The 23,460-nt window shown below is 54.5% G+C and overlaps 10 protein-coding genes across 10 annotated transcripts; 5 read left to right on the top strand and 5 right to left on the bottom strand.

The window, feature by feature from the left end:
- Nucleotides 1-284: 284 nt before the first annotated feature.
- IWZ02DRAFT_387581 (CRAL/TRIO domain-containing protein) lies at nt 285-1,702 on the top strand (the record flags this gene model as incomplete). The annotated part of the gene is made up of 2 exons (XM_066765555.1): nt 285-1,099; nt 1,270-1,702. 2 exons carry the CDS (start codon nt 285-287, stop codon nt 1,700-1,702), a joined length of 1,248 nt encoding a protein of 415 aa, XP_066617334.1.
- Nucleotides 1,703-2,795: 1,093 nt separating this feature from the next.
- On the bottom strand, nt 2,796-5,404 carry IWZ02DRAFT_495508 (uncharacterized protein; the record flags this gene model as incomplete). Its single annotated transcript, XM_066770148.1, has 3 exons — nt 2,796-2,907; nt 2,979-5,052; nt 5,152-5,404. The coding sequence occupies 3 exons, from the start codon at nt 5,402-5,404 to the stop codon at nt 2,796-2,798; spliced, it is 2,439 nt and encodes an 812-aa protein (XP_066617333.1).
- A 661-nt stretch (nt 5,405-6,065) lies between these two features.
- On the top strand, nt 6,066-7,746 carry IWZ02DRAFT_495507 (UPF0016-domain-containing protein; the record flags this gene model as incomplete). Its single annotated transcript, XM_066770147.1, has 3 exons — nt 6,066-6,671; nt 6,728-7,613; nt 7,673-7,746. The coding sequence occupies 3 exons, from the start codon at nt 6,066-6,068 to the stop codon at nt 7,744-7,746; spliced, it is 1,566 nt and encodes a 521-aa protein (XP_066617332.1).
- Nucleotides 7,747-8,398: 652 nt separating this feature from the next.
- On the top strand, nt 8,399-10,887 carry IWZ02DRAFT_195532 (Hydroxyethylthiazole kinase family-domain-containing protein). The gene is made up of 4 exons (XM_066762494.1): nt 8,399-8,689; nt 8,780-8,956; nt 9,095-9,650; nt 9,805-10,887. The coding sequence occupies exons 1-4, from the start codon at nt 8,590-8,592 to the stop codon at nt 10,535-10,537; spliced, it is 1,566 nt and encodes a 521-aa protein (XP_066617331.1). The 5' UTR covers nt 8,399-8,589; the 3' UTR covers nt 10,538-10,887.
- IWZ02DRAFT_438063 (U3 snoRNA associated-domain-containing protein) lies at nt 10,705-12,268 on the bottom strand (the record flags this gene model as incomplete). The annotated part of the gene is made up of 2 exons (XM_066766694.1): nt 10,705-11,275; nt 11,325-12,268. The coding sequence occupies 2 exons, from the start codon at nt 12,266-12,268 to the stop codon at nt 10,705-10,707; spliced, it is 1,515 nt and encodes a 504-aa protein (XP_066617330.1).
- Nucleotides 12,269-12,464: 196 nt separating this feature from the next.
- IWZ02DRAFT_438062 (uncharacterized protein) lies at nt 12,465-13,996 on the top strand (the record flags this gene model as incomplete). The annotated part of the gene is made up of 2 exons (XM_066766693.1): nt 12,465-12,828; nt 12,930-13,996. The coding sequence occupies 2 exons, from the start codon at nt 12,465-12,467 to the stop codon at nt 13,994-13,996; spliced, it is 1,431 nt and encodes a 476-aa protein (XP_066617329.1).
- Nucleotides 13,997-14,922: 926 nt separating this feature from the next.
- On the bottom strand, nt 14,923-17,951 carry IWZ02DRAFT_195470 (putative beta-glucosidase L). The gene is made up of 5 exons (XM_066762493.1): nt 17,454-17,951; nt 16,854-17,205; nt 16,325-16,803; nt 15,501-16,071; nt 14,923-15,364 (listed from the first exon to the last, which is right to left on the bottom strand). The coding sequence occupies exons 1-5, from the start codon at nt 17,844-17,846 to the stop codon at nt 14,988-14,990; spliced, it is 2,172 nt and encodes a 723-aa protein (XP_066617328.1). The 5' UTR covers nt 17,847-17,951; the 3' UTR covers nt 14,923-14,987.
- A 1,585-nt stretch (nt 17,952-19,536) lies between these two features.
- IWZ02DRAFT_387574 (carbamoyl-phosphate synthase arginine-specific small chain) lies at nt 19,537-21,002 on the top strand (the record flags this gene model as incomplete). Its single annotated transcript, XM_066765554.1, has 2 exons — nt 19,537-19,704; nt 19,761-21,002. 2 exons carry the CDS (start codon nt 19,537-19,539, stop codon nt 21,000-21,002), a joined length of 1,410 nt encoding a protein of 469 aa, XP_066617327.1.
- Nucleotides 21,003-21,863: 861 nt separating this feature from the next.
- IWZ02DRAFT_195451 (uncharacterized protein) lies at nt 21,864-22,577 on the bottom strand. Its single transcript, XM_066762492.1, has one exon. The coding sequence runs from the start codon at nt 22,485-22,487 to the stop codon at nt 21,978-21,980; it is 510 nt and encodes a 169-aa protein (XP_066617326.1). The 5' UTR covers nt 22,488-22,577; the 3' UTR covers nt 21,864-21,977.
- Nucleotides 22,511-23,420, bottom strand: IWZ02DRAFT_438059 (uncharacterized protein; the record flags this gene model as incomplete). The annotated part of the gene is made up of 2 exons (XM_066766692.1): nt 22,511-23,229; nt 23,291-23,420. Coding segments are annotated over 2 exons (849 nt in total), but the record flags the coding sequence as incomplete, so codon positions are not given.
- Between the last annotated feature and the right edge of the window lie 40 nt (nt 23,421-23,460).

The raw sequence follows: 23,460 nt of genomic DNA, 5'->3' as shown, positions 1-23,460 counted from the left end.
CCAATGGATGAGAAGAGCAGACAGTGATTGAGGTTTGTTTGTATGAGGACGAATGTTGGATGGATAGTGTACAGTAGATGAGTATCGAGAGAGCAGTCGTCGACCCGTCCAGATGCAGGTGGCCGCATCCGGTCGACGGGGTCCGTGCGGCTGAGTAATCGCACGACCGAGTCATGAACCGCTGCCGCGTCCCCGAGCTTCCATTGCGACCTGACTGACGGTCTACCTATAAGCTCCTTGCCTGACGCCCGTCGTTATTGTCCCAACATCCTCCACTTTCAAAAATGGAACCCCAATCCGAAAACAAAGTCGACTCCACCAAGCCTGCAGACACAATGGCTGCTGCCGAATCCGATGCTCCCCAAGTCACCGACGTGACCAACGCGTCTGCTCCCGCAGCAACCACGTCTGCTGAAAACAAGGACGACATGCCCGCCACGAACGAAAAGAAGGATGAGACTTCAGAGAAGCCTGCCACTGAAGCTCCTGCAGCTTCTCCTGAGGCCGAACAGAACGGAGACGCTGAACCAATCAAGACCGAGGGAGCTTCCGCTGTCGACGTGAAGCCCGAAGAGCCCAAAGCTGAAGAGTCCAAGACCGGAGAATCCAAGGCTGAGGAGCCCAAGACGGAAGACAAGCCTGCTGCCGAAGCTGCCCCTGCCCCCGAAGAACCCAAAACCGAAGCGCCTGTGGTCACCGGTCCCGTCTGGCCCGAGCTCGCTGCGGACCACCCTCTCTCCAAGCTTCTCGCCGACTTGCCTGAGCTGCTCAAATCCACCCAGTACGACGAGGTCTACGGCATCACGCTCAAGGAATCTGGCGACTTCCACACCAAGCTCATCCTCCAAAAGTTCTTGCGCGCAAACTCAAACAACATCGACAAAGCCAAGGATCAGTTGAGGGAGACTCTCGAATGGCGTCGCGAGTTTCGGCCTTTGGAAGCCATGAAGGCTGGCTTCGACAAGAACATCTTCAATGGTCTGGGCTACATCGTGGAGATCGAGGGCGTCCCGGAGAGTACAAACAAGAAGGACATTGTTACCTTCAACGTCTACGGCGCCGTCGAGGACAAGAAGGCCACCTTTGGCAATCTCGAGGGGTGAGTAGCAAGTTTGTGCTTTGAACCAATGTCGCACTTACGGGCTTGCCTAGATTCCTTAGTTGGAAGGTCTACTGCCGCGGCTTTGGAATCGGGAAAGCTTATACGCAGTGGATAAGTTCTTCTTTCTTGGGAGAATCGGCGTCGCTAATGGTCATCCGTTTATACAGATTCATTCGCTGGCGCGTCGCTCTCATGGAGAAGGGAATCGCAAAGCTCAAGCTCAACGAGGCTACCGTGCCCATCCCAGACTTCAACCAGGGGCCCGACCCGTACCAAGGCATTCAGGTGCACGACTACCTCAGCGTCTCCTTCATTCGCCAGGACCCGCATGTCAAGGCCGCCTCGAAGCGCACCATTGAGCTCTTTTCCAAGGTCTACCCGGAGACCCTGTCGCGCAAGTTCTTCGTCAACGTGCCCGTCGTCATGGGCTGGATGTTTACAGCCATGAAGGTTCTCCTTCCCAAGGAGACTGTCAAAAAGTTCACCGTCCTCAGCTATGGCAACCAGCTCGCCAGTCAGCTCGGTGACGGTGTCCCCGAGGCCTACGGCGGCAAGGCCGGCACGCTCAACGATGTTGCTGAGCAGACGCTCTTGGAATGAAGTGCTCCAAGCAACGGCCTATCCACAGGACACATACCGCATGAACCGTGCAGCGTGATTGCAGCGTACAGGCAAACAGCGGCATTGACATCGACATAGGCCTCGGCGGCCTTTCCCTTTTTCACGGCTCTCAAGGCATTGTTTGTTCCTTTGCGCGTTTAGATACCACGGACCGAGAGGGGACCCTAATATTGGGGAGGCAGTGATCCCTTTCTCTGGTTTCTTCTTCTTCTTCTTGAACCCTCTTCTTCTCCCTTCTCCCCCTTCTTTGAAACGCTACCCCCCTTTCCCCCCCCCCCCCCCCCCCCTTTTTTTAACTTTTTTTTTTTTTGTCCTTGCTCCTTGCCCTTCGCATGGCGGTCGTCGGCCTTGTTGCGCGGGAAATACTCTCGAGTGGCCATGATGATGGTGGTGGTGTCGTGGCAAGACTATGAATGGCCAGATCGTGTCGTGTCGTTTCAGCTCTCCCGTCTAGAGTCGAAATGGGCTTGGGCATGTATGTAGCAACAGTGCAGTGCAGTGCAGTGCAGTGCAGTGGGTGGCTGGACAGACTCGCGAAAACTGAAAAATAATGGATGGATGGTACCATGTGGGATATTGAGGTTGCTGGTGTTCAGCTCAATGCAATTCAGATTCTCTGAACCAATGGGCGTGAATTTGTGCTGGAGGGGGTGTGTATAACGAGACAACAGAGGATTATGAAGAAGCTGCCGTTGTAAGAATCGCTTCACTGGCCAAAGAGCGCCGGCTACCGCGCATCGAGGTAGCCACCGGCATCTATCTTAAGGGTTGTAGCAAGAAGATCGCCATCGACGCCTGGAATGAGAACCCAAGAAACCCTCGCACGCCGTCGTTGCCGCCACCTTTAGGGACCCCTCCAATCGACCGTAAACGCCTGCCTGCCTGCCTGCCTGCCTGCCTTGTGACCGCCAGGAGAAGAGCGTGCCATTCGCGCTCCGTCCGTCCGTCCGTCGGCACCCACCAAGAAGCCGCCGGAGGTCTGAGCTGTTTATGGATGAAGCCGCCCGGCCACCAGGGTCTCACTCGATAGAGGTTAAATAGTAGAGTAGGACGTAACCTTGCTCGCGGCTGGCTACTCCGCGGGCACCTCGCTCGGCAGGCGACCCAGCTTCTGATCAACCTTGCGCTTGTAAAAGCTGCCGATTTCCAGGCCCTCGAAGACGTCTGGACGGCCCGTGTTTGCTCTGTTGGAATGTGTTGGTCAGCATTGTCTCTGTTAAGGAATATAGGGGTAAGAAGTTGTTGAAAGACGTACTTGTCATAGATGAAGCACAACGTCCTCACTCTGTCCTTGAGCGCCACGGGGTCGCGCCGATTCAGGACATTGAGGTCGACCTCGTCCGCCTCCTTGATGCGCTTCCACGGCTGCTTGCCCCCGCCGTAGACGCGGTACAGAGCGACGAGCTGCCTATCCTCATCATCTGTCCACGGGAAGCGCTTGCGCTTGCCGCCTGCGTTGGTGACTGGAGGCAACGCCGTGCCCTGCCGACGCGCCAGGCGGCTGATTTCGTCGACATCCACCACGACAGTCTCGTCCCCAACGTCCTCGTTGCCGTCGGGCTGTCCCCGAGTCGATGCGAGACTCGTGGCTCGGCGCGGCGCGGGGTTGATGCGTCGACGCTTTGCGGGGGCTTCTCGTTTCCGTCGGCCTGCCGGTTGACGCGGGTCTGTCTCGAATTCGTCGTCTTCATCTTCGTCAACGCGCCGTCTTTTCGCTGGAGAATGACTGGGGACCCCGGGCCTCTTGACAGGAGACTGACGAATGGCGTCTTCATCAAACGAGACTCTGTGGGCGTCTGGTTGGCGGTCAAATATCGACTTTGTCTTTTCCTTCTCGTTCTGTACTCGAAGAATGTTCTCCTTGTTCTGCTTCTCCATTCGACGGATCTGATCCATGAAAACTTGCTTTGCAGCATATGGTGGTGGCTCCTGTAGCTCCACGGCAGTTGCAGAGATATCCTCCTCTTCGTTGGCTATAAGCTGCCACTCGTCTTCGATTTCCTCGGCACGCGGCGCGCGGGGCTGGCGGTTTTCAACGGCAGCCGCAGTGTCTTCTCTCGCTTCGCCTCCTGACAAGCGATCGACCTTTTGCTTCAATTTCTTTAGGACAGATATCACGCCTGGAGCGGTGGAAGCACTTTGGCCGTCTTGTGTTGGTGGAGGCTGTGGGCCTGCAGCCTGGGTCTGAGGAGTGATATTGGAAACCTGAGTCGTTTGCCTGTCAGATGGTTCGATGTGTTCTTGCAGAGCGCTTTGAATTGCTTCTATCCCTCCAATGGACGAGACTTCGGATTCAATCTCATCATTGCGCCTTGAGACCCATTCGAGGAGCTGAGTGATGAACCGACTCCACGGGAACTTGGCTTCCAATTGTTCAGAGTCGACGTCTTCTGCCGAGTCTTGGTCCGGGAGACAAGCACGAAGCTCGCCCACTCTTTCGAGGATCCAAGACTTAAATTGCCTTGATAATCCCTCATCGGCAGACAATAGACCGGGCAATTCCCATCCGCGCAAAGGACCATGCTCGGAATCAACATTGTAGCTGTCTTTCTGTGCCGAGAAAAAAACTTCCAGAATTTCCTGATGTGGCCAGAAATCTTTGTCGTCCTGTTTCTTTAAAATCAAGCGAATTGCAAACTGAGTCCTGATTTCGAGAGCAACTCCGAACAAATCTTTCTCCTTGGCCGTATGAGCATGGGTTGTGCTCGCATCAGGGTTGGAAAGGAAGTCGCGCGGGAATGTTCCGTCCAGCCGAAGTAGGATGTCGAATGTATCGCTTTTCTCACGCTCGAGGTCTCTCATTCGTATCGCCAAAGAGGTTAGATTCGCCTTTTGCAAGATTGGATCGGAGCGAAGAAGCGGGTTTCCGATGTTTGCAAGAGGTGTATGCTCGGATAAGGCAGCATTGACGGTGGCACTCCTGATGTACTCTTCCGTTCCAAAGTTTTCGCGCGATCTTTCGAATCGCTCGATGCGCTTAGAGAGAATGCGGTTCACAGCAGAGCCAGGTTTTCGGAACTCAGAGTAGAGAGACCGAAGCTCGGATTGGGTGGCATTCTTTGGGGCAATCTTCTCGAGAACCTTGTTTGCATCTGCGTACAAGTCTCCGAGGGTATCGACCATGAGCACCACATCCAGGTCTTCAGGAGGATGGATGGTTTCGGGAGATGTCGGGAAGCTGGACTCAGCACCTGGCGATCTCTCTGCCCGAGGCTCGGCCATGGATTGAAAGATTGGGATTTCCTCGCGGCTGGCGTGGTCTTCAGTAGCAGGTGGTTCTGAGAAGCTTCGTCGTCGAAGCCCCGCATCTTCTTCGACCGTTGGCAACTCTGTCGCTTTCTAGTCAGCCGTGGACCACCTGCGACTGCTGCCAGTCGAACAATGGACTGAAGCATGTTGTAGTGCTGTTGCAGCTCCCATGCACTCACTGCGCACTGGACCAGCTTGCTTGGTCTTTCTCCGAGAAGCCCGCGGCGCGCCGTCGGTGCTCAGGACGCTTTCGACGCTGGTTGCGCGCGCTTTTCTACGCGTTGTTCTTTGTGGCGGCGACGTTTGTTGCGCGGAATTGATGTCCTGGCTGTTGGCTCGCAAGGCACGCGAGCTGGCGTTGGGCGCGCCGGCTGAGGTCGGCTGCGGGGTGCGGCGGCTCGAAGAGCGCAATCCTCGGGCCTCAACCACCATGATCTCAGATTTGTCGCATTTAGGACCTGGATGAGTTGGTGGGCGCGAAGGGAGCGACGCGGGCGGGGGACATGGAGGCTTCTCTGGTGGAGGAGGTGCTTGGCGAGGACAGACGTCCAACTGACTCGTGAGATATATTCATGTTGCGCGCGGCAACAGTGCACGTGATGTCATTTTGCCTGAGGACTCAAGCCACGTCCATGGACAGCCGGCGCAGGGCAGTAGTGAGCAAACAACACCTGGCGCCAGGCCAGCAACTCTAATTCGCCGACCGTCATTGAGTGCTCACCAGTTGCGGACAGGCCTGAGCGCAATCACTTGGAGCAGCCCCTTGCGCACCATGCCCAAGACGTTACGTGTAAGCCCCTGCGGTGCACCGCCTCACGAGCCCATTCGTTGAAGGCCAAAACCACCTAGCCCGCTGTCCAAACCTCAATGCCACACCAACCCGCCTCCAAAGGCTCTCTACATCCGTCTTTGGCCTCTGTCAGAGGCTCTTACTGACGTCCGCTCCTTTAGTCCATCCTGCCCTGCCACTCTTCGTCGTCCGTCGTTTGAGCTTGCGCGCAGCACAGTTACGTCAGCGTCGAAGCCGACTATTCAACATTCTCCCCCTTACCAATTTTCGCTCCCACGGAAACCATCATTCGCACAATCCAGCATGATTCTGAGGAAGAGCCAAGCTGGCTGGCTGTTGCTACTCCTGCCCGCACTGTCGTCCGCTGCGGCCATTGGTGCAACCGATGAGGATACCAACTTGAACTTACGTGGCGGTACCGCCAAAACCGGCTCTCTTGCGCCCGGAAAAGTCGACGTTGCCGACAGCGTCAAGCCAGCCGAGGATGGCAGACCGCAATGGGGGCCCTTCGTTTCAGAAAAGGACAAGCCGAAAAAGATGTCGCCGGGAGCCGTGGACATTGGCTCCAAGGGAAGCTCCGACAGCCTCAGCGACAGCGTGCTTGGGGATCAGAAAGAGCTATCCTCGGAAATATCCTTGGGGAAGGACAGCGTCATGGACGACCCAGACCATGTGGGTCCCAAGAAGGGCACTACAGGCACCGAAGGAGGAGTATCCGAGAGGAACAAGAAGCACAAGGCGCTTGAAAAGGAGCTGGGAGGCAAGGTCGAAAAGGTCCCTGTTTCTCCAGATGAAGCGAGACCTATGTCAACAGAAGAGCAGGGACGCCTGGGTGTTGAGGTGGTTGACGAGGAGCTGGATGCCTCTTCCACATCGGAATCCAAGGCCAAGGGCGCTGTGGGCATCCAGGTACGTTGTGATAGAGTCTGCCACGACACTGGGTGAGGGCTAATATTGCAATTCAGAAACCTTCGGACCTACCTGACACTCCGCACGGTGACAGCGGGTCTTCAAACCCCGTTATTCCAAGCATGCGCAAGGACGATGGTGTTGGATCGAAGCAAAAAACATCCAGACTTAGCTCGAGCGGTTCTGAAACTGAAGAGGAAACGATCATTCATCCCGGGGATTCGTTCTTGCTCTCCTTCACCATGATCCTGTTCTCAGAAGTTGGCGACAAAACTTTCCTCGTCGCCGCCCTCATGGCCATGCGCCACCCGCGCGTCCTGGTCTTCTCCGCCGCCTTTTCCGCTCTGATTGCCATGACTGTTCTTTCTGCTGTCCTTGGCCACGCAGTGCCGACATTGCTACCGAAGAAACTCACCAGCGTGGCCGCAGCTCTCTTGTTTTTTATCTTTGGCGCAAAACTTCTCAGAGAAGGTCTGGCCATGAGCCCCGAGGAAGGAGTTGGGGAAGAAATGCAAGAAGTCGAGGCAGAGCTTGAAGAGAAGGAACAGGTTGCAAGTAAGCGGCGACGCTCGTCAGTGGACCCTTACATGCTCGAAGCTGGACGTGGACGTCAATCTCGCTCTCGAAGCCGTCTTCCGACGCACCGCAGTCCGTCATCTTCGCGCTCTCCCTCCAACTCGCCTTCGGGAGCGTCACTAGAGCGTATGCTCGGCGGTCTCAACAATCTCTTCTCGTTGCTACTTAGCCCGGCGTGGGTGCAGACGTTTGTGATGACTTTTCTCGGTGAATGGGGCGATCGGAGTCAAATTGCGACCATTGCAATGGCAGCTGGTCAAGACTACTGGTGGGTCACGGGTGGGGCCATCAGTGGCCATGCTGTCTGCACTGGAGTCGCAGTTTTGGGAGGCAAGGCAATCGCGGGTCGCGTGAGTATGAGAGTGGGTAAGTATCACACTGGCAGGCTCCAGACTAGAAAGTTCCAAGCTAATTAGAATGTACAGTAACCCTCGGCGGGGCAGTTGCGTTCCTGGTCTTTGGATTCATCTATGGATTCGAAGCGTTATACTACGATTAGATAAGAATCAGTTCACCTCCTTTCCAGGGCGGTAGATTGATCCCTCTGTCAAGAATGACTTGCGTTTTGGAGTTTACTCTGTACTCAAAACGAAACCCAAGTCCAGACCCTTTACTCTTCTTCCCGGTTCTCTCAATTCACGGTTTTGTAGGACAATAGTTTAAAACAGATTTGGCTCCAAAGGAAGTACTCGGGGCGGGCATGGACTGGTGTGTTGGCGAGACAATCGGTAAGGACGTCGCGTCAAGCAAGCAGGGCATGGATGGTCTGGCGTACGAAAACGGATTGGGATGATTCCCTTGTGGTTCGATTGAGGCAAATCAACGTTATTGACTTCGCATGCCGTTTAATAACGTGTTAGTGAACGATATCAGCGCACCACCGTTGGGACTATGGGGGAACCTGTAGTGACAAGAAGGCATCAACTTGATCCCCAGTGCATTGCAAAGCAATGCTGATCTGACGTTGCAGTCTTCGTCAGTAGAAGCATGGCATTGATTTACCCTGCACACCCAACACTAATGATTAATTTTATAACAATCCGACAAATCAATTCAATTCATGAACTTTTGCAGAGTCTCATTCATCATAAGATTGAAAAGAGCACCATATGAAATAATGATTCACTACTTCACGCGATACCTTTCCGATTGTGGTCAGTGAAGACGGGCGAGAGATGCTGGAAGTCGTTGCCGCAGCCCAAGGCGAGCCGCGTCTGCCCCACCGAAACCGGCAGCTCATGACGAATTCACTCTGGTACCAGCAACGGTTGCTCATGCCACGAATCCAGCCACAGTAAACAGGGTGGTGGGAAAAAAATACAAATCCGCCCGTCTCACCACCATGGCAGTCGATTACTCGGTTTATCTCGTCACAGACAACACGCCAGCAATCCTGCGCGGCAGAGACTTGGTCGCCATTGTAAAAGCTGCAGTCGAAGGAGGTTGGTCAGGCTTGACATGAAAAAAAAAAAAAAAAAAGAGGTGAAGAGGCGGTTTTGTGAAATGAGCTAGCTGATTTGATGGTTGTGCAGGTGCTACCATTGTCCAGCTGCGCGACAAGACAAGCGACACGGGGGACCTCATCCGCATTGCCAAAGAGCTACACGAGGTCACAAGAGCACGCAACGTCCCTCTTCTCATCAACGATCGTGTCGATGTTGCTTTGGCTGCTGGAGTCGAGGGTGTGCACATTGGTCAGGATGACATTGGTGTGTATCTCCATCTTTCCAATCTTCTTCACATTTTCGATTTTTCCCGGTTTTCAAAGTCGAGTCCTCAAAACAGGATCAAATTCGGTTCAAATTTCCTCTTCCTTGTATCTGACTGCTACTTCTTCTTGTTCTCAGACCTTGCCAGTGCTAGGAGGCTGCTAGGCGCAGATGCAATCATTGGCGTCACCGCCAACTCGATCCAAGAAGCCGTCACGGCCGCGGAGGGGGGAGCAGACTATCTGGGCCTGGGCACCGTCTTTTCAACATCGACGAAAGAAAACACAAAATCCATTATCGGCACGGCTGGCCTGCGCGAAATGCTCTCTGCACTTTCAACCTGTGCCGCCCCATCCGTCTCCACCGTCTGCATCGGCGGCATCAACGCATCCAACACGCAGCGGGTGTTGTATCAGTCTGCAGCGCCATCGAAGCAACTCGACGGCGTTGCGGTTGTGAGCGCCATCATTGGGGCTGAGGACCCATTCAAGGCGGCGCTAGAGTTGAAGCGCCTGGTTGAGACGCCGCCAGCGTTTGCGGTTGAGCAGAAGACGCCGGCTGGCCTGGAGAAGCCGGATGTCATTCGGATGGAGATTCCTCCTGTCGTAAAGGCACTGGATGATCTGACGCCTCTCTGCCATAACATGACGAACTTGGTTGTGCAAAACTTTGCCGCCAATGTGGCGTTGTGCATGTAAGTCTACTACATCGAGTCTTGTTGTTCGATGTTGGGCGAGACAGAGATCAGATTTTGGTCCTGTAATCCTTTCTGAAGCTTATCGCCTGGACTCTGAAGACACTGTGCTCCACTGCTAGTATGGTACTTCTCACTGACCACTTCTTTCCAGCGGAGCCTCCCCAATCATGTCCAACAACGGCGCCGAAGCGCCGGACCTCGCCCGCCTCGGCGGCGCCCTCGTCATCAACATGGGCACCGTGACGAGCGAAGGCCTGAGTAGCTACCTCTCCGCCCTACGCGCCTACAACGGCGTCGGCGGGCCCGTCATCTTCGATCCGGTCGGCGCGGGCGCGACAACGCAGCGCCGCGCTGCCGTGCGCACGCTGCTGGCCGGCGGCTACTTTGACCTGATCAAGGGCAACGAGAACGAAATCCGTAACGTAGCCGGCACCGCGGGCGATGTCCAGCAGCACGGCGTCGACAGCGGCGCTAGCACCATGGGCTTGAGCGAGCGTGCCGCCCTCGTGCGCGACTTGGCTCGCAGGGAGCGCAACCTGGTTCTCATGACGGGCGCGACGGATGTGCTGTCGGATGGGGAGATGACGCTGGCGATTAGCAACGGACACGAGTATCTGGGCGCCATCACGGGCAGTGGTTGTACGCTGGGAACGACGGTCGCGGCCTTTTTGGTCGCGGGCAAGGAGCAGAAGATTGTGGCTGCGCTAGCTGGTGTGCTGGTCTATGAGATAGCAGCCGAGAGGGCAGCAAGGAGGGAAGATGTTAGAGGCCCTGGGACCTTTGTTCCTGCGTTTTTGGACGAGCTTTGTGCCATCAGGAAGGAAACATTGGAGGGGAGGCCGACTTGGTTGGAAGCAGCAAAGGTTGAGAAGATCACTTTGTAGGCTACTCCTCGAAAGCGGCTGGTTGGAGTTGAGCTTTGAAGGCTACAAATACAGCCATCAGATACACATACCCATTTTCGGCAAAACTCAGTTGACCCCGGATCGCTCGCACGTCGCCCGTGTCTTTTGAGCGCCCACCCAATCTCCATAGCGATCCACCCTGTCCCCTACTTTCTCAAAAATCCACCTCCGGTCTTCTTCCTTTCCGGTCCACCAAAGACATTCTTTCCCTTGTTTGCTTGGGTTCTCCTACCCGCCAACCACTGGTCCCTCATGTTCTTGCTCTGATTGTTGACCTTGGGCGGCAGTTTCTTGTTGCCCTTCTCCAACACGTGGAGTCTGACGGGTCCTTTCTTGATATCCTTCGCAGGCTTCTCGTCCAGGAATTTCAAGTGTCTATTCAGCTTCTTCTTCACGCCTTCCTTTTGGTCGAAACCTGTTCGACGTTCCGCCGGTTCAGGGGTAGGCGGCCTGACAGCGGGCGCGGCCGCGAGCAACTCATCGGGAAGCAATGCGGGGATGTTTTGCAGATCGTATGCAGGCTTCGATTGTTTGGTTAAAGCAGTAGGATTGGAGGCCGTGATGGTAGTGCTGGAGGCGACGTCGGCAGGCGGGCTGACGAGCTCAGAAACAGGCGCGGATTCTGATTCCTTCTGTTTCCGCCGCTTAGAAGCAGCCGCTTGCTCTCTTAGACGTGCTTCACGCTCCTGACGTTTCCGCTTGGTGGCGGCCTCTTGTCTGGTAAACGTCAGCGATTGATACTTCAAACGAATTGCCGACAACATACTCCTTGACGGCCTTGGCCGCATCCTCCTCTGCAGCGCGAGCTTGCTCACGCGCGGAGCTAGCAGTGACAGCTTCTGGGGCCTCATCATCACTGTCCTCATCCGCAGAAGACGACGGAATCTCAGTCTTCTTTGGCGGTTCTGGCGCCGGCTCTGGGACTGCTGGAGGATCCTCGCTTCCAAATCGAATGATCTTGGGCTTGCCTGCCTCCTTAGGAGCCTCAGGCTTGGGACTTCTCTCCTCCTCGCCCTCATCTATCGTCTGAGAGGATATCAATTTGGACGGCTTCGAAGGCGTGTTTCTTGCAGCTCGACCACGGGGCTTGGGTGTGACGGAAGCGGGAGTTGGCCGTGCGGAACCACGAAGATTGGGACGCATCGTTGTTGCGGGCGTTGCGTAAATTGATTCGTCGTCGTCGTCAGCTGGAGTGCCATAGATTGACGCGTCGTCCTGTCTGCCATCCTTATGCTCTGATGCCTCCTTCTCCTGTGGGGTCTCTGCGCCAGCTTGACCCTTCTTCTCCGCCGGGACTGGTGTGACCACTTGCTCCAGCAGAGGATTGTCGTTTTTTTTTGGACGACCTCGACCTTTCCTGGGTGTTTCGGAGGAGGGCTCAGAGGTCTTTGTGGTTTGGGTGTTCGGGGTCGGCTGGGGCTCTTCCCGGGCTAAGAGAGGAATCTTGGGAGTTTCCAGCTCTTCCCCGTCTGCCGAAGATTTGCGCTTCTTGTTGTTTCGCGTAGGCGTGCCATTGGGAGTGTCGTCTTGGAATCTTTTCCGCCCAGAGTGAGTGGCCGAGTTTGTAAGAGGGCTGTTTGTATCGGCGCCACTGCGCGTTGCTACCATGGCGGCTGCTTCGTCGTTTGAGACTGCGGCAGACGTCTCGGAAGACTTTGAGGGCGAGCGAGTCATCAAAGCGCGGGCACTGTGGACGACGCGCGAAAACATGGAGGCCCGTTCTGCATTGACCCACCCAAAAAGTCCCGAGCGTTCAAACAGCTGGGCGAAAGAAAAAACCTCACCGCCCGGCAGAACGGACTATTAGAATCTCCGTCTCCGCCGACCGGCCCGACTGCCCCCGGACTAAGAACCCGAACGGACTGGACGGGAACCCATTTGAATGTCTTCTCAACGTCACCGAACCATGCTCCGCCAACAGCTCCGACGCGGTTTTTCGAGAACTATTCCCAGGCCTGTCAATGCAGCTCAAAACGATTGCCTGTTTTGCTGTTTGATGAGACGTTGTACGGAGCGAGCAAACACAGTGCACCAACAGCGCGGCTATGCAGTCAGAGCACCAAGAAGAGCACCAAGAAAAATACCCGTCCGACGTGGTGCTCTGTTAGAAGATGATGCACCACCAAAGGATGTCGCCACACTTTTACTTGAGGCCGTGGACTTTTCCGTCATTGGAAATTCGATAAAAGAGCGGATAAGACCCCTGCTCCAAGCTTTCACCAATGTAACCCAACCAGAGGCCAACAAAAATATTGTGGCGGCAGCAGATTGTAAGTCTTGGACATTTCCGGAAGTTGAAATCTTCCATCTTCGTATTGTGGAATATGGCCCCAGGACAACCGCATTTCTAACGCCTGCAACGCTCTCTTAGTCAACCAGATATCACAGCATGAGATATACTCCGTTGGCCGCTGTCTTTGCTTCCCGCATCAGCCACCGTTGGCGCGTCAAGTTGGAAAAAAGCTATTACTTGCCCTGGCTGCCAATGGGAATCAGCAGGCAGTCGTCTACCTGCTGCATCGCGCAAATCAACAAGGCCATGGTATTGACGCCAGACTCATGCACTCAATGGAGCTTGCCCCTGTCATGAAACAGCTGGCCTTGCTTGCTAAAGGAAAGGATCCGCAAGCAATGATGCTATCCGCTGAACTCACACACAGCCGAGGCCAGTTGGACCACGCAATCAAACTCGTGCGAGAAGTATTGGAGCTTGAACTACCGGAAGCACCAGAACCAGAACCCAGATCAATATTTGGCAAGAAGAAGAAGAGTTTGAGTGACCAGTGGCTCGAAGCTTCCGAAACTTTTCACAAGACGTCCGCTTGGATGGCGCTTGGGCGATACCTCCAAGAGAAAGGGGATCGCGCTGGCGCAATCGAAGCCTATGAGAAGGCGACCCAAGGCAACGAGGAACCGGAGGCGAATGCCAATCTCGCAGCCCTCGAAGCTGCGAGCGGGCGGAAATGGAGCTTGAAATGGTTTGAACATACGTTGCAAGCAGCACGGGCAGGCGGCGTCACCGAGATTTTCAACTTGGGCGAATTGTACGGTGCCCCGCTCGACAAAATCTCCAACCGAGAGGTTCGGAGGAAAATGGAACAACTGGAGGCGGATGACTTCAAACCGAAATTCCAAATCTTCAACCTTACGACAAGTCAGCGCGGAGGTATTCTGTTTGGCGAGACGCCGCCTCCCAACGTCCCACTTTATGCCTTGTTAGATCAGGCACGAACTGTCGGCAATCCACCAAAAGAAAAAATCATCGAGATTCAAGCTTCCTCTCGCGTGGGAAAGGCGCTGGAATGGCTGAATGTTGTCTACGGGATCCACGAAGAGGCGCCGTATAAACTCACGCAACTTATCAAAACCTACTTCGACCCAGGTGCTAAAAAATCCAAGAAGCCACAAGGAGTCGAATCTTGGACAGGCCGCACCTAACCATTGAATGTCGAGAGGAGTGGTTCAGTGAAAATTTACTTCAGTCCTGCCATAGTCTTCGTCCCGGACCCTCGAACGACTATGGTTCTCCAAGCGTAATTGCACCTTGTTATATGCGACAACCAACGTGGCTGCTGCATCACTGTCCAAATCTGCAAAGATATCGTCCTCTTCCGCATCTTCCAGCAGAGAATCTGTAAACAGAAAATTCCGAGGATTCCTGTTTGGGGACAGGCTCCATCGGCGCCCACGTCCAGTGCCGCCTCGCCTGCCTGCCGAAGACTTCCTATGCGATTATGGAACCACAAGTGCGTTCATAATGATAAAGTTGCGGATGGTCTTCCTCCTTGTTGCGCATCATCATCGCGTCTGCACGCCATCTTACAAGGGTCAGTGATGTAAGCCCTGTCAGTAATTGGTGAAGCCGCCTCATGGAACAAGATCCAGGGCTGCCGAGCCTCGTCGTAATCAACAAATCCTCGTGCAATTTTGCGGGTTCTGGTCATTTTCCAGGGTCGCTTCCGACGTCAACGGGCATTGGCTTGTACAGCAACTGCCGCAATCCAGATAAGAGAGGAAGGGGCACTGTCGTTGATTGTAGGATAGGGTAGCTATAAGCACTAGCAGGGATGCGCCTGCAAATCCATGCAGTCGACTAGATCTATAGTAATACGGGGAAAGACTCCGTTTGAACTTCACTATCAGCCACAGTCGACTCAGTTCCTCCTTCAATGTAGTCCTCGGACGATGATCGTCTTTTTTTTTTATGAACAGAGAAGTATTCCCTTGCAATATCTACAGCAGCAGTGGCGCCCAATTACTTACTTACAAATAAGACACCACCGCACTGCCTTCTCTTAGAATTAAACAACAGATACCCTGCACGTAGGTAGAGGCTATGAAGGGAAGCAAGTAAAGAAAAAGTTCATAACAAGAGAAAGCCCAACCAGGAAGAAGAAAACCTCAAGAGCGGACAGAATTTGAACAGGCCCTATTCAACAATCAAAACGCCCTGCAGCTTCCTGTCTCTAGAACTCGCGCCAACGACGAACCGATGCTCGCCAGGCGGAATGACCCACTGCTGCCGCGCAACGTCCCAGTAACTAGCGTCCTTTTTGCGGAGGACAAAGGTCGCCGTGCCGGCCTGGCCCGGCGCGAGCTTGACCTTGTCAAAGCCGCGGAGCTGCTGAATGGGCGAGTCGGGCGCCGAAGGCGGCAGCGACAGGTAGAGCTGAGCAACTTCGGCGCCGGCGTAGAGTCCTATGTTTGTGATTGTGCATGTGATGACGGCGATTGTGTCGTACAGGCCATTGGGCATCGCGGTGGCTGGCTGGATGGCCAGGGATGAGTAAATGAAGTGTGTGTAGGCTGGTGTGGCAGGTTAGCTTCTCTCAGTCCATGGCATCATTCGAGATTTTTTCCCTCCGCTTTACTTGCTTCTGGCGAACAGCAGCTCCTTGTGTGCATTCGGATCTCTCCACGCCGAAAAGGGGGAAAGACTTACACAAACCGTAGCCGAATTCATAGCGTGGCGTGATACCCATCTTGTCAAAGTGCCTGTAATCAATGTACAGCCCCTCCTCGTAGCTGTCCACCATGCTCGGCTCAACAGCCACGTCGCCATAATCTGCTCGTGACTTGCCAATCGTAAAGGGCAGCTTTCCGCTTGGGCTATAGTCGCCAAAAAGCACGTCAGCAAGACTGCTTCCGCTCTCCTGGCCGGGAAGACCCGCCCAGACGACTGCCACGACGTTCGCATGCGACAGTATAGACTCGAGCAGCGTAGGTCCAACGCTGTGGATCACCACGATGACGGGTTTCCCTGCGGCAGCTGCGGCGACAGCGCCGACGAGCCCGTTGCCGTCATGGTAGGGGTCGAGGTTGATGCGATCACCGGCGTTGCCTTCGACTGTTATGTACGCTTCGCCCGAGTTGGAATTGACGAAAACGATCGACATGGTCGCGGCAGCTGCCGCACCTGCAGCGGCATATTTGTCGTCTGTCGTCGAGGTTATCACATTGGTGGTGGTTCCACTGAGGCGATTGCGAATACCGCTCAGAGGATCAATGAGGTACTGTAGATAAGCGTGTTAGCTTTCGAGTGCGGCCCAGAAGCTATCCGAGTTAGTCCCCTATTCTGGATTCACTATTACTGAAAACCAGTTTCTTGACAAGGGCGTTGACAAGGCTGTCATCTTCCAAAACAAGTTTCCTAAACTCATTTTGAAAGACTTGTTTTCAACCACGATCGATTTTCTCCAGGCCCAAAATTTGGATGCCTCTCGTGAGTCTCGTTGGGGGAAAGCTGGGAAGCAAATCTGCACTTACTGGAAGCTCAACGCTGCCAGAGCCCCATCCCATGGTCAACGTGCCATTATTGCAGCCCTTGTCTTTACAGGCGTTGAGACCGTCCGGGTTTGTAATCGCATCAGATCCTATTACAGCGATGCTTCCGCCACTTGGTCTCAGCGGGAGAGTGTTCCTGTCATTCTTGAGAAGCACGATGCCGTCCCGTGCAACCCGTCGTGCAATTTTACTGTGAGAGCCCTGCACGTTAGGCCCTCCGGTTCCGCCGGTCCAAGAGTTGAAAGTAACGGGCGGGTAGTCCTGGTCCTGTTGTAGCTTGTACCAGCCGCCAAGAATCCTCCTCACCATGTCGTCTAGTCTTGTTGCAGGCACGGTGCCGTTATTTACGAGCTCAGTGAGCGTCGGTCCCCAGTAGATGCTGCCCCCATTGTAGTCCGTTCCAGGCATTGACATGTCCAGGCCAGTCAATGCAGCCTGGATCGAGGAGTGTTGAGCATTCCCTGAAGTCAAGTCAGAGCAGGACGATGTCGACAAACGAGACAATACTAACAATCCGACGTAATATAGCCCCTGAAATCTAGGTCATCTTTAAGCAGAGAATTCAGGAGCTTGTCGCTCTCGCACGCCCAGTTTCCGTTGAGTTTGTTGTAAGAGCACATCATCGCGGCCACATCGGCGAGGACAGAGTCTGCGAATGGCCACATGTACAGCTCGTGGAGAGTGCGGTCATCGATGTTTGATGTCATCGTCTCGCGGTTTTTTTCTTGCTCATTTCCAACCGGATGCTTGGCACAGGCCTGTACTCCTGCTGATTGTATGCCTTTGATGGATTGTTGCATGAGAATCCCCGACAAATAGGCGTCATTGGTAAAACCCTCCCAAATTCGACCACCTTCAGGTATCTGTGGCATTTGTTATCGAATGCTCCTCATAGAAATGACCAGAAAGGCGCTCAACAAATGTAAAGTCTCAAGGCACACGAACAAAGAAGGGGGATTCGGCGGGCCTGGTATTCGAAATAGCAAAATGAACGCTCTCTTAATTTTGATATTTCAGAACCACTGAGTTTCAAGTCTTGAAGAATTCCAGAGTTTTCTTTCTCCACAAAGGTGTGAAGAAACTTGACTTGAAACGAAACATTCCGACCTACTTTACCAAGAGCCCCGCCCACGGGACCTAGTTGAACATGTATTCCAAGAGCTCTTGACTCCTCTCCCATGGCAGCGCCTCTTTGATAAACCAGATGCTTGTCCCAAGTGGCGCCGGCGTGGATTCCTGCCGGGAAAGCAGTGATTCCCTGGGCAAATCTGACTCCTAAGGGACCGTCCTGAAGACACAGAGATGGAAGGCCAATCTTGGGAACGGGCGAGGTGTTGCCAACACATGGCCCCTTCTGCCATCCTATACCAGTAACGATGCCAACTTTTTCTTCCACAGTGAGCCCTTGGAGGGCTGAGCTCGCTTTGGCGTAAGCGGTGGTCCAATCCAAGACTGCGGCGTCTCCTGCGATGACAAGCGCCAACAGAGCGAGGGAGCGCGACATGGTGGCTGGTAAATCGCGTGTCCAAACTCGTACCGTAAACCAAAGAGCAGTGCTGGTGAGCAGGGCGGTTTATATTTGTATGTCGTTATGGGCGAATGGGACCCTGGCGCAGATTACCCGTTTGGACACTCGCAAGACATGCATCTGTCGCACAGGCGTCGGCTGCACCGTTGTCCTTGACCTCCGCTGTCAAGGGGATGCCCGTCCAGCATGGAGCGCCATAGCAAACAGGGAATGTTGGCCGTCTTTCCAAAAGACTGCTTCAGGAGATCGATTGGATGGGAGAAATGGGGACGGCCCGCCGACACCTGGCGGCGGAATGCTCAAGGGCGTCGGATGGGTGTGCCCCGCAACTCGCATTGCAGGCAGTCTATACGAGAACTAGCAGATGATGCTGCGTGGCCCAAAACAGAGCAGGTCGCTGTGTTTGCAAAACAAGGGATTTGTTTTGTGTTGCAAAGCGTCCCGTCGTCCAACGGGGCTAACCCTTGTCTGGAAGCTGAGCATCTAAAGTTTGACATCTTGACTCGAAGGAACTTTGTGATCTCGAGTCGCGTGGAGCTTGGCTGCGATTCGCAGTCTTTGTTGCAGTATTGGCCGCATGTAGCTAGCAAAACGAGTACAAGCCAGAGCACTGGAAGGCGGCTACGCCGTTGGTGAGCCTTGATCACTACAAGGACCAAAGACATTGTTTTGACAAGCCATGCCTGCAAAGCCATGTCCACTCGCCCCTATTCACTGTAAGTTCTTGGTAAGTCGACGCCAATGGCTGCCGGAAGAAATCAATATTGGTAGGGACTGGGCGCATAGGTCGGGAGTTGGTCACAGGACACTGAAGACCTTCGCGAATGCCCACGTTGTCGATGCTGTCTTCGATTCAAGGCAAGGCGCATTTGCTTTCTTTTGGACGTCATCTTTTGGTAGTTCTTTCAAAGAGAACAGGGGCTTCAGCCATTCGTCGAGGACAACCAGATAAGGCGATGATGGCGTTGACGTCGTTGCAAAGCGATTGTCGAGGATCAAAGAGCAGCAAGGGCTCCGAGCTGGGCAGGGTGATGTGGTCAGTGAAGGAAGCGACCAGTGACGAGGCAGAAGAATAATTGCGTTACAGAAAGCTGTTAGCAACCAAATGCGCGATGCGGAGGATGCGAATTTTGGACTTCGGTCGTGCGGCCAGTGAAATTTTACGTAGCCGGCCCCACCTCACATAACCTTGTCTCCCACACTGATTCTCTCATCTCTTCCGTCCCTCTTCAACCAACCCAACTCCACCACCTCTTCTGCTCTGCACACAACACAGCAATTGCAAGGCAACGCTCGCCGTTGCGCCCCATCGACCACAACTGACAGACCCGCCAATTTCGCGAATGCGTTCTGCTCAGACCATATTCACTTCTCAGGTACGTTGGCCGCCTGGCTTGTTGTTATCTACGCCCTATCCTTGCGCCCTACGACGTCGTCGCGGCCATTGCTTGACCGCATTTCGACGGGTTTCAGTTGAAAACGCTTGCTAACGGCTGTGCCATAGGACTACATCTCTGGTAATAATCATCCGCCGCTTCCCACCTCTCCGCACGACCAGCTTGACTCACGCATTGACAGACCACCTGTGGAAGGCCTCCATCAACTGAACGGCCTTTTACTCGCTCCAAATCGCCACCTGAGTCGACAACACATCATCCAGAAAATAATGCTTGCAAAGCTTGCGAAGCCTTCAATGCTGAGGCCCGTCGGGGCCTTTGGCCAGCTCTCCAAGGCCGGCATGCAGGCCCGCTTCATGGCCACCGTCCAGAACAATACCGCCCAAAGCATTGCTCGCTCCAGGGCTACCAAGGATAGGGCTACTTTCACCATCAAGGTACGCATCAATTGGAAAATGGGTAAATTTTCGCAAGTCGTGACTCATCTTTGCAGAACGGGCCCATCCACTCCGGAAAATCGTTTGGTGCCAAGAAGAACATCAGCGGTGAGGCCGTTTTCACCACCTCTCTCGTCGGCTACCCCGAGTCCATGACCGACCCTTCCTACCGTGGCCAGATTCTTGTCTTTACCCAACCCCTGATTGGCAACTACGGTGTTCCTTCGTCTGTCAAGGACGAGTTTGGCCTCCTCAGATACTTTGAATCTCCCAACATTCAGGCCGCTGGCATTGTTGTCGCGGATGTTGCGGAGCAGCACAGCCACTGGACTGCCGTTGAAAGTCTGGCAGAATGGTGCCAGAGGGAAGGCGTCCCTGCCATCTCCGGTGTCGACACCCGTGCCATCGTTACCTACCTCCGTGAGCAGGGTTCCTCGCTCGCGAGGATCAGCATTGGCGAGGAGTACGACGCCGACGAAGACGAGGCCTATATTGACCCTGAGGGCATCAACCTGGTCCGCCGTGTGAGCACCAAGGCTCCCTTCCACGTCAGCTCCGGCCTCGGTGACATGCACGTTGCTCTGATTGACTGCGGTGTCAAGGAGAATATCCTCCGCAGCCTTGTCAGCCGTGGTGCCAGCGTTACTGCGTTCCCCTACGACTACCCTATCCACAAGGTCGCACACCACTTTGACGGTGTCTTCATCTCCAACGGCCCTGGTGATCCGACCCACTGCCAGGAGACTGTTTACCACCTCCGCAAGCTGATTGAGACTAGCCAAGTCCCCGTCATGGGTATTTGCATGGGTCACCAGCTGCTTGCCTTGGCTGCCGGTGCTCGCACCGTGAAGATGAAGTACGGTAACCGTGCGCACAACATTCCGGCTCTTGACCTCACTACGGGCAAGTGCCACATCACTTCGCAAAACCACGGCTATGCCATCGATGCTACCAGCCTTGACTCCGAATGGAAGGAGTTCTTTGTCAACCTGAACGACTCTTCCAACGAGGGCATGATCCACAAGTCCCGGCCCATCTTCTCCGCCCAGTTCCACCCCGAGGCCAAGGGCGGCCCGCTTGACTCGGCCTATCTCTTCGACAAGTACATCGAATGTGTTAGGGCCTACAAGGACAACTCCGTCTTCTCTACCGGCAAGAGCAACAAACCCAACCAGGTGTTGGTTGACTTGCTCCCCAAGGAGCGCGTCGGCGTCCACCCGGGCTTGCCAGACATCAGCGCCCAGGCTCCCAGCGTAACCGAGAGCTCGGCGGCGCCTCTGCAGGCTGCTGCCGCTTAAGAAGGCTAAGTGGTAGCTGATGACGATGCGTAGTTTAACAGGTTGATTGGATTATGCGGGTCTCCCGCGGAATTGGGCAGGGAGTTGTCTTGGAAGTTCTGGGAACCATTTTTCGTATTTCTTCTTCATCCGATATCAGACTGGTCCATGCTTCGGCGCGGCAAAAGCGACTGCAGCAGATGTTCATCTTTAGTGCTTGAATGAAAGGGCCTGACATGATGCTCATCAACTCTCCAAGTAATGTGACGCGGCAACGTCACCACAGAGGAATGCCAAAGTGATATATCCATACCTTCGTTCCTCTCCTCTCCTGCCATCCACCAGCCTCGTCGCGCTTTTCCAGCTTACTCAGCCCCGTCGTATTCGCCTCTGGCGCAATCATGCACGTCACGGCATTCACCGGCCAGCGCTTGGACTGACCAACTGCCCCCCTCCTCCCCCCCCCCCCCCCCCCCCCCCACTATCCCGCAGGTATTCACGACCACATGCGCAGGCACCCACCCAACCAACCACCAAGCGCCTCAGCCTCGCAGAGAGCGTCATCACTAACATTTCCTCCCCTCAGCCACAAAAACAAGCCCACATATCATCATCAGCTGCAGGAGCACAAATAGATACGCACCACGTAGCAGAGCAAGTGGCAGACAGGCAGGCAGGCAGCGAGCGAGCGCCTGCATCATCCATCCTGAGCCGTCTGGCGTCCATTGGCCTTTTTTCGGCTTCAAAGTTCTGTGGCTATTTTTGTTAGGCTTTTTGACGACTCGGACCCGTCCGCCGGCCCGCGCGCGCGACGAAGGTTTGTTCCGGTTGCCATGGGACGGTAGTGATTGAATTCTTTCTGGGAGGATATGCAGTTTCTGTCCGCCCTGCTAGAGCCATCCCGATTTTTGGCAGCTACGGTCGTGAAAAGCAAGCGTTGATGAAGGCCAAGTGTGAAGGATGGGACGACAACTAAGGTAGCTGTTAGACTAGTCTTTACTCTCCTGTTCTCATAGAAAAGAAGCGACAGTGCAACCACGATCTGAGCTCACCAGATCCGAGCGCACGCATTGTTTGGTGACTGGAACAGGAATCAAGAAGCGGCTGGATGTGCCGAGGTTTGATATCTAAAGCCAGAGAGACGCGATCTCGCATGCAATCATGTAGCGCAGCTACCCATCGAAACAAGGCCAGGAAGGGAAAAAGCACGCAGAAAAGGAACCCTTGTAAAAGAAAGGAAACCCGGAAGCTGATGAGCCCAAGACTGATGAAAACCACGCAAGGAAAGAAAAACGCCAGTGAAATGATTGTGAAAGGGAAAAAGACAGGGAAAAAGAATATTTTGTAGGAAAACGCCCAACATGAACAGAAAAAGGAAAGAACGCACAGGCAATGGGGGATATCCAGGGTAGAAAAAGGATGAGCATAAGGATGCAAGCAAACCAGGAATAAAACCTCCACGCCCCAAAGACGCCTTCTCATGGAAATACAGGATCCACCACTCATAATGTCCACACCACTAGCGACTTTCACAACTCTTGGGGACTCTCCTCGCCCTTTGTCGCAGCCTCAGACTGGGTGGCCGCGCCGTCCCACGTGCGGTCTCGCTGCCTCTCAACCGCGTCCTTCAGCGTCTCCAGCTTATTTTGCGTGACGCGAATCGCCTCCTCCATCTGCCGCTGGCTCATGCGTTCTGTTTCTGCCAGCATCTTTTGTCCCATGGCCGCCGAGGCTCTCTTCGACGGTCCTTTGCCCGCCGTCATTGGCGTCGCACGGTCCATCCTCACACGCTCCTCAAGCCAGTCCCACAGCTCCGATTCTTCCCGCCGCCACATCTCCTCATATGCCGCAATGCGAGCTGGGGTCGCGAGACCATATGGCGAGATATTGCGGCCGGCAGCTGGAGCGCCACCGCGGAACCATGACGTAAGCAGCAGCAGACTGAGGAACATAATGACAACTTGCGCCGAAACGAAGCTCGGCATCATATCAGTAATTGGGCGCAGAGGTCCATGCAACGGTTCCAGGAGACCCCAATCACCACCTTTGTCAGCGGAGGCGAGGGGCGCGGCAGCCGCAATTTCTGGAGAGGTTGCGGCGGCACCCTTCTTGCGGCCCTTCTTGTTCTTTGTTTTGCCTCCGGTGGCAGCTTTGGTAATGGGTTTGGCAGAGCAGGCGGCACGGAGAGCAGCCACAAGGTCCTTGGCATACTGGCCTTGTCCATCGTTGGTTCCCTTTTCGATCGGTCCTGTCGATTAATTAGTCGCTCCATCTTCACAACCGAGTCCATTTGCATATCGAAACCTCACCTTTCAGCCAACTCTTGCCAGACCATTCGATTGTATGGTTCATAACCAACCGAGTGGAATTTCCGGGACCCCAAGTGAGGCAGTATTTTGTCTTGACAACGAAAATGTTTCCATTGGGGACATCGGGATTCTGAGTCGAGCAAGTGACGGTGACGGCCCTTTCCAAGTCG

The sequence above is a fragment of the Phyllosticta citriasiana genome, assembly GCF_038021145.1.
Source record: "Phyllosticta citriasiana strain CBS 120426 chromosome Unknown IWZ02scaffold_30, whole genome shotgun sequence".
Classification (NCBI taxonomy): domain Eukaryota; kingdom Fungi; phylum Ascomycota; class Dothideomycetes; order Botryosphaeriales; family Phyllostictaceae; genus Phyllosticta; species Phyllosticta citriasiana.
This window is presented reverse-complemented; position numbering and strand designations above follow the sequence as displayed.

What these genes read in the sequence shown, in the direction of transcription:
- IWZ02DRAFT_195451 (XM_066762492.1), bottom strand. Translation starts at nt 22,487, where the DNA reads ATGAGTGGTGGATCCTGTATTTCCATGAGAAGGCGTCTTTGGGGCGTG.
- IWZ02DRAFT_195470 (XM_066762493.1), bottom strand. Translation starts at nt 17,846, where the DNA reads ATGTCGCGCTCCCTCGCTCTGTTGGCGCTTGTCATCGCAGGAGACGCC. An exon ending in TGGGCGGGGCTCTTGGTAAA is followed by an intron (nt 17,206 to 17,453) that starts GTAGGTCGGAAT and finishes CAAATGCCACAG; the next exon opens with ATACCTGAAGGTGGTCGAAT. An exon ending in GGGCTATATTACGTCGGATT is followed by an intron (nt 16,804 to 16,853) that starts GTTAGTATTGTC and finishes ACTTGACTTCAG; the next exon opens with GGAATGCTCAACACTCCTCG.
- IWZ02DRAFT_195532 (XM_066762494.1), top strand. Translation starts at nt 8,590, where the DNA reads ATGGCAGTCGATTACTCGGTTTATCTCGTCACAGACAACACGCCAGCA. An exon ending in AAAAGCTGCAGTCGAAGGAG is followed by an intron (nt 8,690 to 8,779) that starts GTTGGTCAGGCT and finishes ATGGTTGTGCAG; the next exon opens with GTGCTACCATTGTCCAGCTG. An exon ending in GCCAATGTGGCGTTGTGCAT is followed by an intron (nt 9,651 to 9,804) that starts GTAAGTCTACTA and finishes ACTTCTTTCCAG; the next exon opens with CGGAGCCTCCCCAATCATGT.